The 16,341-nt window shown below is 38.3% G+C and overlaps 1 protein-coding gene across 4 annotated transcripts in view; it reads right to left on the bottom strand.

Annotated features, from left to right (window-relative positions):
- Positions 1–16,341, bottom strand: part of wdr7 (WD repeat domain 7) — a 99,717-nt gene that overhangs the window by 37,640 nt on the left and 45,736 nt on the right. For all 4 annotated transcript variants that reach the window (XM_073871619.1, XM_073871620.1, XM_073871621.1 and 1 more), the window contains one exon: positions 10,704–10,817. In XM_073871619.1, coding sequence (XP_073727720.1) covers positions 10,704–10,817 — 114 coding nt within the window. The remainder of the gene's footprint in view (positions 1–10,703; positions 10,818–16,341) is intronic.

Genomic DNA, 16,341 nt, shown 5'->3' with positions numbered 1-16,341 from the left:
CCTCTAATTGTGTTTATATTGTGTCATTACACATACCAGTACAGCACGAAAACAATGTGGAATAAACAAATCACAATTATAAAAAGAATTACACTGACCATCAAAAGGCATTGAAGAGGTTCTGCTCATAAATGCATGTAAAATAATGTGAACTTGAGATTTTTTCACTGTTATTAAACTGCACAGTATGCGCAGTTCAATGCTACCTCTGACTAAGAATTGCCCTTGTTTAGTCTTCTTTTACTTTGGAATTTTAAGAGCAATAAACATTGCAATGTTAAGGAATTGTTGTTTATTTTCATTCAGATATGTAAATCAACATGTATAAATTGCTATTAGTCAATTAATGGGGAGATAACCAAGAATCTAATCGAAATCGAATCGGACTGGAAAAATGAATCGTTAGATTAACCGATGCATTGAAAAAATAATTGCTAGATTAATTGTTTAAAAAAAGAATCGTTTATCCCAGCCCTAATTCTAGGATTTTCCAATGCGGTTTCAAAGGACTCTAAACGATCACAACCGAGGCATACGAGTCTTATCTAGCCAAACCATCATAATTTTTACCAAAAAAATTAAAAATATGTACCTTCAAACCACAACTTCTTATCTTGCACTAGCTGTGTGATGAACCAGCGCAACCTTACGTATTGAGTAATCCTGTAGAAAGGTCACACATGATGTATGTGAATCTACCGCTCCAGTGTTTACAAGTGTGGAGAAAGAGGAGCGTTCAGACGCTGTTGTATGTGGACTGATAATAATTAATGTCTTTGTGTCAGTTTATTGCTTTCCACGCGATTACATAATATGTAAGGTCGCACTGGTGCGTCGCACTGCTAGTGCAAGATGAGAAGTTGTGGTTTAAAATTATATTTATTTTTTTGGCAAAAATGAGGATGGTTTTGCTAGATAAGACCCTTATGCCTAAGTTGAGATCATTTAAAGCCCTTTGAAGCTGCATTGAAACTCTAAACGGTTGAGGTCCAATAAAGTGCACTATAAAGAGAAAAATCCTGGAATGTTTTCCTCAAAAAACTTCATTTCTTCTCAACTAATAATAGAAAGACAGCAACACCTTGGATGACATGGGGTGAGTAAATTATCAGGATTTTTTATGAAAGTAGAGTAATCCTTTAACCTATGCTGTGTTGTTTTAACCCATTGTTTACCCAACAGCTGGATTTGTCCCTTTATGACACAATGATGGGTTGAAAATAACTCAGCATTTAATAAAACATCAACAGAAATGCACCATAATTTACTAAAATCTCTTGCTAACCTCTCAATCTTGGAGGAAAGTCTGTCCTTGGTCTCGTGTGTGGATAAAACATCTGAAGCACTAGAAACAGACCTTCACCTCATAACACTCATCTGTACTGTTAGTGTGTATGACAGATGTCAGTCTCACACATATACACACAAACAGATTCCATTAAAACTCTAAACTAAGTGGTCGTTTACTGCAGTGAATCTCATCCAATTCAACATTAACAAAAAAGCAGACAGATTGAATAGGAAACAGCCTTGAAGAGATGAGGATCGTTTCAACAGCTCTGATGGGAAGTTGAGGATAAAGTAATTTTAAGACATTTTACATTCATTCAAATCAGTTGAATTCACCCTTTAAATAAACAGTTTATATCAAAAGGATAATTCTGTCTTTATTTACTGACTTTAATGTCATTCCAAACCAATATGAATTTTATATTAAAACATTTACTTTGCCAATGCAAACTCTGATGAAATCTGCTTTTACAATAATGTACAGGTTTGGAACAATAAAATAATGTTTTAAAAAGATAAAAAGTCTGAACCATGATGAGGATAACTGTAGAAAACACAAAAAAGCACTACAAACACACACACACACACACACACACACACACACACACACGCCTACACATACACACAATCAATCAATTTGCAATCTAATTTTATTCTTTGCTCTTTTGCCTTTTTGGCTGCATTGAAGCAATTTAGTAAGAGAAAAAAATGAAAAGAGACGAAGAGTCGTTCTGTAATTCAATACAGAGTTAATCAATAAACAACCTGCTCTGACAACTCACTTCACTATCTGTTTACACACAAAGACACACAAACAAAACCAGATTCATACCATCACACTGTCTCGAAAACATCTGCAAAGACTATCTGTATATTATATACAACATCAAACAGATAAATCATGTGCTCATATAAATACATAAATAGTAAACAAGTGTGTGTGTGTGTGTGTGTGTGTGTGTGTGTGTGTGTGTGTGTGTGTGTGTGTGTGTGTGTGTGTCACTGGTATCCAAAAATCAAAACCAGTGCTAGTAGTCCCTTTCACACATACAGTCTTTACTGGTAATTTACTGGTAAATTGCAGGTAACATGTCATGTGTGAACAGAACCTTTCCGGTAAATCAGTGCTCCCAATTTACCAGTAAGACAGGTTGTAAGATTAACGGTAATTTACCGGTAAGCGCTGTGTGTGAACGAAAAATATAGCATTACCGGCATTTAGATGACGTCAGACCGCGCTGACAGATCGGGCGGGCCAATCAGAAAGTTTTTTATACAGGTGACGCGGTTTCCCCCAGACTGTTTACGGAAGTTTCCACACACATGTTGCTGAAAAGTCGAGCACACCTGAAGTTAACATCCACATTTCTTCACCAAAGTTGTTTAAAACAGCTTACCATCTAATTGCCAAATTGCCGACGTCCTTAGCACACCATCTGTGAAGCCTAATGTGCAAACACGCAGGTTCCGTTTGACGCCGCCTAACGCAATGTTGTTTGGTCACGAGCAACTTCGCGACCGTTTGCCACAGATGTGAAAACAACAAAATACGGACCATGGATATTAAGTCATATCCCGCCGTTTACAAATACGACACGGACGGAGCTCGCCGGCCGCGCGCCACAGGTAACTTCCGCTTTCTCTCCGAGTTTACCGGTATTTTGATACTGATGTGTGAATGATGTCTTACTGGTAAAAAGACGGAACGTCACTGCATGTGTGAACAGCACATTTTTGTATTTACTAGTAAATTCATTCTGGTAAATTCATGGTAATTTACCAGAATTACTGTGTGAAAGAGGCTAGTGTGTTAAAACATGATTGCTTAAAAAATACATTATTTGGTGTAATGCAATGCGTTTACGCAGTTCAAGGTTCAAAAACATTATTTTCCACATATTGTACATTATTGTTGCTCAAACTTTCTATAACGTGTCGATTTTTGCAAAGCTCATCGTTCTGAAAAGCGCAGTGTTCTCTGATTGGCCAGTTATCCGGTGCATTATGATTGGTTGAATACCTTAAGCATGCAACTGAAATGTTATGCCCCTTACCATATTTAGAATATCAACTCCCAAAGCACAGCGTCAACAATACTACAGCAAGATAAAACATTATGCCTTTCTTTTTTGTATACTTAGGCTGTGTTATGCAAATCTTCCCACACAGTGACGAAGATATTTGGGGACATCTTTGAACGAGCCATGCATGGATGATCTCTTTGGGTTTACAGATCTGCTATATGCAGAAGCCTTTAACACTCCAAACACAAAGGAAAACATGAAATCGCATCATATGACCCTTTAAAGATCTCATATAGTTCGGCAAATTTGATTTAGAGATATAGGATTAAAGATTTATTAGCATGATATGACAATAATAGACGTCTATGAGATGTTCTGATTAAAACAGAGAAACAAATCTGTGTGTGTGTGTGTGTGTGTGTGTGTGTGTGTGTGTGTGTGTGTTGTACCCAAGCAACACCATCTGTCACCCCCACCCCCTTCCTGTTTTACCCCCTTACCCCTCTGTTACCCCCTGATGTGAGCAGGGATGCTGCTGTATGAGCTGAATCAGGAGGGTTTGACCCCACACGGTCCTGTCAGCCGGAGAAACTACAGTCAGATCAGATGCCAAACACATTAGATTCACTCATTAGTGCTGTTCTGTATATTATCATTGCTCATATGGATAAATGATTTTAACACTTGTAACACTTAAATACAAAATATAAAAATTTGGCTGATAAACCATTAAAGGTGCATTGAATGCATGTTAATAATCTGTTAAATTGACCTCTGATATCTACACAGAAGGTCTGTGTCTTTATTAAGTGCAAAAATGATCCAGAGTCAGTTTAACATGTTCATTAACAACCCTAAGAGTTGCCTTGAAAATGAAATGGTCTATTATTACCTTATTTGAAAGGGTCATGAATAATAATGTTGAGCTCTGCTCTGATTGGCTGTTTCTCCTTCAGTAGCTCTGTGTGTGTGTAAACAGATCTTATGTTTGAGTCTGTATCAGATTCTGAGGAATAATCAATTGATTGGAGAATGTTAATGGACGTTTCTGAGTGATAAGTTTGTGTTTTTTCAGTATGGACCTCCAAAACGCTGTAACGTCAATAGTAGAACTTCAACCTAAACGCTAGTATATAGCATTAACTAGCATATAGCGCTAACTCAGCAGTCACAACTTTGTTTTTAGCATTGTAATTATCTTAATGTGTAATTTAATGTTGGGGTGTATATCTGGATTGTAACGTCACAGTTTGGTGTTATGTTGAGATTGATTTGTTTTCCAGCAGTCTTTTGCATGCACAAAGTTTAAGAAAGATGAAACAATCGTGTTTGAGGCTCACGGTGTGTCATTACCATGTACACAACTCTTATTATTCATCTATGCCTATGTAAATACAGTTTTACAGCACTTTTAAACCCAGCAACATCCTATAAACATACCAGCACACACAGCAACATGTTACCAACACACAGAATAACTTCAAATTAAAAAGCAACAGACCCTTCAGAAAATGTAATGTCAAGTTTTCTCATTCTCTTCTCACTGCGTTCAGACTGCAGATTTTACTCTGGACATCAAAGCAGAATTTTTAAAACCTTTCCGTCTCCGGTTGAATTTTCCCAGCGTGGCTCCATTGTGCTGAATTATTAATTTTCATGTGTTTTATGATCTCAGAGGTTGTTCTCTGCATTATGAACAATACAGTCATGCCACTGCAGCATTACGACATCACATTCACTCTGATTTCAACCCAGATCAGCATGTAAACGATGTGTGAACGCTACAGTATATATGAAGAGTTTCGTTGCAAAACGAGATAAATCCATTTTTAACATTTTTTTGTCAAAACATGTTTATTATTATGTTGTAATGTTATTATTTTGTTTTATGGTGCTAATTAGCTGTATTTTTTAAGTTATAAAGGTTTAAATCAAAACAAACCAACTGCAGTTGCATTAATATTAATTGGAATGCACAACCAAAAAACGAGATTTCTGAAAAATAAAAAAACGGAGTTATCTCGTTTTGCAACGAAACTCTTCATATAGAGATTATCAGAGAGAACAGAAGAGGAGAAGAGGAGAGAAGGGGAGGAGAAAAGAAGAGAAGAGAAGAGCAGAGAAAAAAAGAGGAGAAGAGAAGAGAAAAGAAAAGGACAAGAGAAGAGAAGGAGAGAAAAGAAAAGAAGAGGAGAAGAGAAAAGGAGGGGAGGAGAGGAGAAAAATAGAAGAAGGTAGAAGAGAGGAGACAAAGGAGAGAAGAGACAAAAGAATGAGAGATGTGACATGTGTCAGAACCTTTGACCTCTGACCTCACTGTCCTCTTGCAGGTTTTCTGCGTGTGGTTCTGCCATTTTAAAAATAAAGATGCTTCATGATGCCATAGAAGAACCATTTTTGGCTGAATGGTTCCATAAAGAACCAAAGAATATTTGTGTTTTACTGTAATGAAGAAAGGTTCTCTCTCTCTCTCTCTCTCTCTCTCTCTCTCTCTCTGCCGTCACTACAGGATGAATCTGTCCAGCCGATTTCGGACAAAGACTAACCGCTCTCCATCTGCGCTGTCACGTTTGTAAAATGATTATGTATTTGTAAAAAGGTTATGCATGGCTAAAGTGATTTTGTGTTTGCAGACTGATGATGCATTTGTGAGCTGAACTGCGGCTTCTCTCTGAGGAGTTTTCCATCTCTGTCACGATTCGCCCGAGAAATCATCCGTCCTGAGAAATATTAGACACAAACCCACACACGCACGCACGACAGCGTGTTTTCTAAGAAAAAATAACCTTTGACTACACGATTGACATCAAAGGTGCATGTACACACTCGCCTCACTTGTGTTCGATCAGAAAATACCCACACATTTAACTGTAAGTGTAACCTAACATCAAGATTTCTGAGGTGAAACAGATTCACTCTGACCTCTGACCTCTTCAGCTTCTAATGTGAATATTAACTTATACACACATCACATTCATTGTACTATTATCTCACCTTGTTTTCTTCATTTTTTCACGTGTGGCGCTGCCTGTGAAAACCCAGCTTTTATGATTTACTGTTTTCTACATATTGGGACCAATCATACACCTGGCGTAATGTAGCACAAAGCACGATGCAAGTGTTTTTTGCTAGCTTTAGCCCTACGTGGTAATAATTTTCATGTGCAGCGCAACGTTATTTAAATAGCAAATGCATTTGCACCCATTACTGTGCCCACAGGCGTGCTGGTTTGAAAACGAGATGTGTTCAGACGGTTTGCTATTTTGAAGCAACTAAAATAGACCAACTAAAACCTGGTCTAAAGTCTAAAGTCAATGGCGCAATATTTTTTGCTCTTTTAAGAGCGCATTAGTAAAATGCACCTACAAACGGAATGACAATGTGTGTTTATCAAAAAAGATAGAGACTCTCATCGGTTTACGCCCAAAACACACCAATTACTCATTACGATAATAGGAACAATACTTTTAGACTGTGTGCCAGGCGCATAGATAATTTTTCCTATCGCTAAACTAGCAAAAGTGGATTCGGACCTAAGTGCATTGCATTGTGAGCTTTAAACCATGCACTTAGATCGTTAAAATAGGTCCCAAAGTCATCGCACATAATGTAAAGAACATTCTGTGAATATAATCTTTAATATTTACGAAATATGATCCTGTCAAATATTGAAATCAAACTTTAATGCTGCAAATCTCGTCAAAAGTGTTTTATGCTAGCTTTAGCCCGAAGCAGTTATAATTTTCATGTCCAGCACAAAATGTTTAAATAGCAAATGCATTTGCACCCATTTCTGTGTCCATAGGTGTGCTGGTCTGAAAACGAGGTGTGTTCAGACGTGTTGCTATTTTGAAGCAACTAAACTAGACCAACTAAAACCTGGTCTAAAGTCTAAAATCAATGGCGCAGTATTTTTTGCTATTTAAAGTGCGCGTTAGTAAAAAGCGGCTATATACGGGATGACACACATACGCTTTACCAAAAAAGCCAGAGGCTGTTATCAGTTTATTGCATGTTACACCCAAAACACACCCATTACGAGAATAGGAACATCCCTTTTAGACGGTGTGCCAGGCGAATAGACCATTTTTCCTATCGTTAAACTAGCAAAAGTGGATTCGGACCTAAGTGCATTGCACCATGAGCTTTAGACCATGCGCTTAGATCGTTAAAATAGGTCCCAAAGTCATCCTACATAATGTAAAGAACATTCTGTGAAAATAATCCTTAATATTTACTAAATATGATCCTGGCAAATGCTAAAATCAAACTTTGATGCTGATAATCTCATTAAAAGATTATGAAACTTTACAGTGGATTTCACAGACAGCAAAACTATAAATTGTATTATATATTATGGAATAATTATTTGAATAAATTTAAATTGAGAGAGAGAGCAAGAGAGAAAGAAAAAGAAGAGGGGTGGCACCATGACTGTGGGAATGAACAGCTAATGAGAAAAGGAGACATTTTATAGATTAGAAGATGAAAGTAAAGGACACGAGAGAGAAAGAGGAGTGAGAAAGGGAGCATATGAGAAGACAGTGTGTGTGTGTGTGTGTGTGTGTGTGTGTGTGTGTGTGTGTGTGTGTGTGTGTGTGTGTGTGTGTGGTGGTCCATGAGTCCACACAGAGAAACAGTAACCTCAGTATGAAATGTAAAAACAGAAGCTCAAGCCCTCCATCACTCATGCTTTATTTACAGTGTTTTGTAATTCTGTCTCATGTCTCTCTCTCCACACCAAACACCTGCATCTCTCTGGCTCTCCTCCAAAACACATTGAGCACCCTACATAGGGTGAATCTTAAGGATGCAAGTGCTGTTTGTTTAGACACTGTGAGCTGCCTATGCAGATAAAGTTTCAAAGATTTAATAAACTAGAATGCTGCTAATTCTTAAAAAAAGAGCCTCTTCACATTTATTTCAATCTCTACATATAGGAGTGAGCATGGCACAAACTAACGCGGGGTTAATTGTAACGTGGCTACTTTACATATTTGTAAAGTACGTGTTTGACGTCGTGTTGAGCTGTGTAGACCGGCGTATCATATGACATCAGTAATTTAACACGTATGATTCAAAATTAAACAGATAAGTCCGCGAACCGGACGATCCGTGCTACGCTGTGAAGCCAAGCCTGCGCCACGGCAACCGGACAATCCACGCAACGCTGTGAAGCTCGCACACATCTCGAGTCGAGGCGCTATGGTTAAAATGGATGCCGTCATTTTCGGATTCATTTTTGATAAAACGAAAATACAGTCGTCGTCACAAGTTCAATCTCATATTTAAACATCAAATGTCAAGAGATACCAGAGAGCCATACGTGAAATACATGCACATCCCTATTATGAATCCAAAAGCAGTAAATATTCTATATTTGGATCATCTTTCTAAATCTGATCTTTAATAATTGATTTTTTATTCAAAATATGGTATTTTTGGACGAATCCTACCCATATAAGAGGTGATAAAAAAGTATAAATAAAGACAACATGAACGTTTTTATTGTTGTTGTAGGATTTGTTCTTTCATTTAATGTATCATATGTTTATGTTTAAAGAAAAGCATTTTCTGGAAGGTATTACAATTTTGTGAAAAAAAATGCTGGCACTGGCTGGCAACTTTAAAAAAAATGCTGGCGGGGAAAGAGTTCAAATCACTGTGAGTTAATAGACCGTGTCTATGAACTCACTAATTTAGGTATAACGTGACACAAGTAGCTCTCGACCACTTTTATTTTTTAGAAAAGTAGCTCTCCAATGAAAAAAGGTTGGAGAGCCCTGTTCTAGATGTACTGTAAAGCAGAATAGACTGCATCTCTCTCTCTCTCTCTCTCTCTCTCTGTGCAGTTTACTCACTCCATCCAGTCAATACCCAGACATGCTTGATGATTTATCATTTTCTGCTCTCATTTTTCACTTATTGACATTGTTTTTCCATTTATTCCCCAGAATTAAATCAGTAAGACCATACGAACCAACGGAGACGAGTAAACACACACACACACACACACACACACACACACACACAATACACAGGTGTACATTTAAGAGAATCCAGAACATATGTAAAGGGATGTCAGCGTGACAAACAGAAGTGTGGCTGAAACGAAAGACAAACAGACAGATCTGATGAATCTGCCCGTCAATCCGTGTGTGGTTCTGTGTTTCAGTAATGGTGTTTGTTGGGTGTCATGGGAGATTATTAGGGCTCCGAAAACCTGTGTGTCTATGTGTGATGCGTTTCCTATCTCCAGGCTACAGATAAACTGTACGTCTGGATAACAGCGCTACAGGAACTAAATGATGAAAAACTGACACTGACATGAAGCGAACATTGATCACATGACACACAAAGACACCGAGAGAGACAGGAGATGGAGAATGAAGACACAGAGAGAGAAAGATAGACAGAGAAAGAGAAAGATAGACAGAGAAAGAGAGAGAGAGAGAGAGAGACATCAGTATTGGCTCTTGTGTCTCACAGGACGCTTGATGCTTTTCTTTAAAGTGGGTTGAGATGCGGTGCAAAATCTGACCCCTCCATTTACAAACATCATGTGTGAATTGATATCTAGGAATTTTATTTCTTCTGCATTTAAATCACGGTTCCCACACCTTAGTTAACTTCAAAATCAAGAACTTTTCAAGGACTTTCCAGGTCCAATACCCTCAAATTTAAGGACTAAATGTGGGGAAACATTTCAAGTAAGAGCAAGGTTACATTGTGTTACCTTTTAAGATACATTGTTACAGTTCCCTTTCGAGGGAACTCGCGCTGCGTCACTGCGGTGACACTTTGGGGACGCTTCCGCGGTTAAGTGCGTCTGAATGTGTATATCAAATTCAACCAATGGTGAGGCTTAATGACAAAGACAGGGTGACGCGAGAGCCAGGAAGTATATCGCTATCTGAAATATTGCCAAAGACGGCGTTACAGGGACGCAGGAAGTATGACAAGAGAGACGCAGCGTCTCGTTCCCTTCTCAGGGAACAACCGTTACATACGTAACCCGAGACATTTCATGTGTCAAACACATCTATGCAAAAAAGCATTCTGGTATGAATCAACATTCACATACAGAAGATATAAACATTTAAAACGAACAGTTTAGCATGTGTGCCGAATTTTTATGATATTATTATACACTACACAGGGAATAATATGGATTATTTTCCAGAAAATTTCTTGCACAAAATAGATTCAAGCACTTCAATAACCTGTATCTATGTATGTATATTTTCAAAAACTTCCCAGGGCTTTGAAGGATTTCAAGGACCCGTGGGAACCCTGTAAAATAACCTTGCATCATGATTAAACCTATTAGATGATGGGACAGGGTTTCCATAGTAACGTCACTCAATTACAGGACAGGTGTGTTCTTACCTGCTGTGATATCATCGTCGGTCACATCCATCTCTTCCTCTTGAACTTTGGGTTCAATGGGCGGAGCTTCAGGAGGGGGTGGAGCCGTCTGGGCTGTTTCTGGGGCGCTTCCAGCTGCACACAAACACGGGTGGGTTAACATGTGAAAGTTCAGTTGTGGCAACCAAATAACACAAAACCTATATTTTTCCCCTCGTCCCAAAATGTCACTATTTTTCCTCGTTTTCTGGCAACCTCGTTAAAAAGCTCATCAGGGTTTATTGGTGCTTTGCATTATCGAGGCTTTATTAAGCTTTAGCGCCTGATTACAACCATTTTTATTTAGCGCCTCCATTCGGTGCTTATCCTGGAATTACCAATTAAAAAAAGCTTTTCATTAAAGAGCCCGGAGATGAATCAATGCTGCTTAAAGGTGAGAATGAGCTAATCTAGACGCGCTGGTAATTAATGAGACCCCAAGACCCCCGTCTGCCCTCAGCGGATACACGAGAGCGTTTGGTCTTTAAGCTCTGTCAGACCGATCAACCTGTGATTGACAGAAGAGACTGAAAAACAACAATGAAGAGAAAAACCAAACTCACGTTCACAAGAGAAACAAACTCATCCTAGGTCATCTATTGGGTCATGTGACATGAAGCAAAGGCGTGTGATGTTAAATATACTGTATTGTATGTAGATATATGATAAATATATGCATTATAGGATTTATTTCTAGGGCTGCATAACGATTAATCGCGACTAATCGTTTGCAGAATAAAAGTTTTTGTTTACAAAGTGTATGTGTGTGTACACTATAAATACACACATGCATGTATATATTTAAGACATTTGACATGTGTATATTTATTGTATCATTTATATTATATATATAAGCAGTGTTGGGGAAAGTTACTTTTAAAAGTAATGCATTACAATACGAAGTTACTCCCCAATAAAGTACCTAAATGCTTAATATATACATATATGTTTTCTGAAAATTATACATGCATGTGTGTGCATTTATATATATATATATACATAATTATTATACACAGTACACACACATAAATGATGTAAACAAAAACTTTTATTCTGCAAACGATTAGTCACGATTAATCGTTATGCAGCCCTACTTATTTCTGTAGCTTTCAAGGTCGAGGACTGATTTACATCATTTATACACAGGTGTGAAAGTGTGATAAAGAGTAAAATACATGATTAGAACGAACATCAAATGAGATGAAGTGGCTTTTGTTTGTAAAGTATTTCATTAGGTTAACTGGCTGAAGACTGGTCCACAACTACAAGAAAATAATACATTCCTTACCTTTAAGGATGCTGATAGAAAGATTACAGGGAACAATATTGTGTCCATAATACATATAATAAAAACACAGAGACACGCACACTCCTAAAGCAGGCACATCAAAGCTTATATTGACAATCTCCTCCCCATTAACTGTGATGAAGTGTCTGTGTCCCTTTCTCTGTAATGTCTCAATTAACCTGCCATTGACCAGTGAACAATTTAAAGAGAAATAAACTATCATTATGATGGGATGACGATAAACAGAGGCAGCATCAGCTGGTCCAAACCTACTGAAGTATTTAGCCATGCACCGATTTCTGTGGCGATACCGATAAAATGACATCTACTGATACCGATATATAATGATAGTTTTGCTTTTTACTACTTCTTTTAAATTATTGCGTGATGCATTTTGATTTTAAGGATATACTCTGCCATGATCATCGGCTATTATTTTATTGGAAAAATATATAAGATACAGGCTATTTTTAAACAATCATTCGATGCCCAATAATGGAAAAAATGCTATTATCTGCCGAATAAAGAAAGATATATCCGTGCATTTATATCACCTTGTTTTTTTACAAATCATAAAGCACAATAAAAAATATTTTAAACAATGACTGAGACAAAACGTTTATTTGTAGAGCATGTGTGTCTGTTCAGTTCTGCTTTGATGGCTTGAACCGTGATGATGTTGAGTTTTGTGTGCGTTCAGTGAAGCATATAAAGGCAAGAAGGTTTCTCAGCATGATATGAACACACACACACACACACACACACACACACACACACACACACACACATATATATATATATATGCGCATGATGGAGGGCAGTTCATAATTCAGAGCTGCTGGTGTCAGTTGGGTAAAATGGGCCTGGAGCAAGGTCAAACACCCGTGTCATGCATGACACACTGCTCTTACCCGGCCTTGTTAACCCCGCCCACCCCTTCCCTTCATCCTTTGTCTTTTTGTCCCCCTTTCTCTCTCAATGTTCACAAGCAAAAGCTTTAAAATTCAGCACAACTGCAGTCACACAATCTCTCAGCGTGACGGCTGCTTTCATTCAGATCTGATTTTGATTTTATACAGCAACAACACACCAAACATGAGTACTATGTCAAAATGTCATTGTACTATGACATTATTCCTGTCAACATATAATAAAGATTTAAACAACAACAAATGTGGATTGAATTATGAAGTTCTGAAAAAAGTACAATGAAAAAATCCTCCCACTCCTTTTTTAATCGCAGTCTCATTAAACATGCAATTTTGTTTCTCTTGTTAATGTGACATCACACTGACAAAGCCCCACCCACAGCCACTGACTGACAGTCCTCAGGCTTCCCACACCTTAGTTAACTTCCAATTCAAGGACCGTTCAAGGACTTTCCAGGTCCGATACCCTAAAATTCAAAGACTAAATATGGGGACAATTTCAAGTGAGAGCAAGGTGTTACCTTTTAAGATACATTGTTACAGTTTTCTTTCGAGGGAACTCGTGCTGCGTCACTGCGATGACACTTTGGGGACGCCTCCAGGGGTAAGTGCGTCTGAATGTGTATATCAAATTCAACCAATTGTGAGGCTTAACGACAAAGACAGGGTGACGCGGAAGCCAGGAAATATATCGCTATCTGAAATATTGCCAAAGACGGGTTACAATGACACAGGAAGTACTATGCAAAAAAGCTTTTTGGTATGAATCAACATTCGCATACAGAAGATATAAGCATTTAAAGTGAACAGTTTAGCATGTGTGAATTTTTATGATATTATCCTACACTACACAGGGAATAATATGCATTTTTTTTCCAGAAAACTTGCATAAAATAGATTCAAGCACTTTCCTCCAGATTCACAAACTTTCAAGGATTTCAAGGACCCGTGGGAACCCTGAGTCCTGCATTACCATAGTTCATAGAAATGTCTGCCACATTACTGAGATCTTATTGTCTCAGACTTTATTTACAGGAATCAAACATTAAAAAAGGCTACGTTATGTAAGCGGCATAACTGCAATTCTGACATGCCTACATTTGTTTCAGCCTTGTACATGAATTAAGAAAATGACAACTTCTCCCATGTCATTTATTGGCAAACAACTTAAAGAAATGTTTTTACTAGAAAAAGAATACTGTGTTTTTTCGAGATCACTTTGTTTGTATGTGTCCTGTCAAGAACAGAAAGATTGTTTGCTTGCTTTTTGAAACGCGTCTCTCTGTGTATGCACTTTTGAGTGCACTTAAACATGTGCACACAGACAGACGGAGGATGAATTCCAAATGGCGCTTCGGGAAGAAGATAAACAGTCGCTCCACATAAAGTCAAAATTACGTTGTTTTTCAGTGCTTTATTCAATGCCAAATGTATTTTAATGGACTACAGTATGAGTCAAGTTTATACCTCAAGAGTTCTGATCTTTTAAGGGCATAGGGATAATCACGTTTGATAGGAGCTGGACCGGAAAAATTCCACCACATGTGCGTCTGTGTGTACAGAAAATTACTCACTTTAGCACCTTTTTGTGGTTAAATTGTTAAAAATCACTCAAGTGTTAACATTGCTACTAATTTCTCAGATGAGTCAACGACAACCAGAAGTGAACTTCACCAAGTATTGCACAGAAATCTTGTCAAAGAACGAAAAAAATAACGGTATTAACCGGTTTCCATTATTTTAAATCAACGATTTCTTTTCCGGAACATATATTTTTTGAAAGTTTCTGGTTTTCGTTTTTATTCCGTGAACCGGTTCAAAGCCTTGATTTTACTGTCTCTTTTGTAAGGAAGTGAGGAGCTGTAGCTCATTTGTATTTAAATTTGTACACAGACAAAAAAGCAAGGTTTTTTTACCACCCAAATAGGGGAAATTTGGACATATGCTATAAAAAATGATCTGTGGGGTATTTTGAGCTCAAACTTCACAGACCTATTCTGGAAACACCTGAGACTTATATTACATCTTGTAAAAATGGGCACAGCTGTCGTCAACAGAGCTTAAGTTGTATATAACCTGGAATATTCCTTCAGGATAAACGGTTAGTATTGAGGGATTTTAGGGGTGTAGTGTGTATGGATGTCTTACACCCTCAGGGTATGTGTGTGTGTGTGTGTGTGTGCAGATACTGTATGGGATTATAGAGCTCTCTGGAACCGCCTGAGGCTTCTCATCCTCCCCTCCCACCGATCAAACCCTCTACCTCACTGCTCATCACCCCAGGGGATGATGGGAAGGGTAAATCCTAACGCTGAACATCTTACAGAGAAGCCCAGTTGAGCACTGAAGGTGATAGACAGTAGTTCACTTTCATGAGATGCATATCAATCAAATCTTAAATCATCCAATGACTATTTTACTGAACTAACTGTGGGACATATTGCGTAGAGACATCACTCGTTTATGATGTTCAATTTATTTTAATATTGATTATAATAAACCTTTTTTAGAACAAACATTTAACAAACAAACAAATGTACAGACTGTAGCTGTCTCACCCTTAAAGACTCTGAACCTGCTTGCCTGCTTTTACTGTAATGGGCAAGGTATACTTGGGCCATCTGTGTACACGCGCCATTTGCATAACGTAATTATTGTCATCAGGAAGGTCCATGGATGTCCGCAAGATCTTAAACAGTGAGTTTCAAGCAGACGGGGTGTGCGGACAATCGCGGACCCTCCTGAAGATAATAATTACGTCATGCAGACGGCGTGGGTATGCGGATGGCCCAAGTATACCTTGGCCATTAGAGTCGGCCACATGACGTAATTATCGTCATCAGGAGGGTGCGGTCATTCACACAACCCTTCAGCTTGTGAAACACGTACAACAGCATATGCGCGAGATAGGACATTTTGAGACAGGACACTCCGCTATAAACAAAATACACAATGGCAACAGACAGCGTTTGCACACACCATCATCTTTTCTTCTTTTATTTCCAGTAGAGGTGCACCAATGAATTGTCCGATAATGCTTGCTATGCTTCTCAATGAATTACGTGAAATTCTGCTACATCCAAAAGCCAGAGGGCGCTCTTGTGCAGAAACACAATATGGGCTCCAGAAGAACAACCGTTATGCTGCGTTCACACCAGCCGCAGTAGAGGCATGTTAAGTCAATGTTAAGACGTGTTGACGCGCGTCTGGAGGTCTCGCGGCGCGAATGAGGCGAATGATCGGGCGGTAGATGCGATTCCACGTCATTTGCGCGTCTACTTCGCTTGACGTGATTACAGGAAGTGAGCGGAGTCACAGAAGCCCCTACCATGACGCAAAATTCCGCGTGAATGTCTCAAAGTCTAGAATTTCACACGCGGCTTTCACGTGCAAATTAAGCGGG

This window comes from Misgurnus anguillicaudatus, chromosome 9, assembly GCF_027580225.2.
Source record: "Misgurnus anguillicaudatus chromosome 9, ASM2758022v2, whole genome shotgun sequence".
NCBI classification, from domain to species: domain Eukaryota; kingdom Metazoa; phylum Chordata; class Actinopteri; order Cypriniformes; family Cobitidae; genus Misgurnus; species Misgurnus anguillicaudatus.
This window is presented reverse-complemented; position numbering and strand designations above follow the sequence as displayed.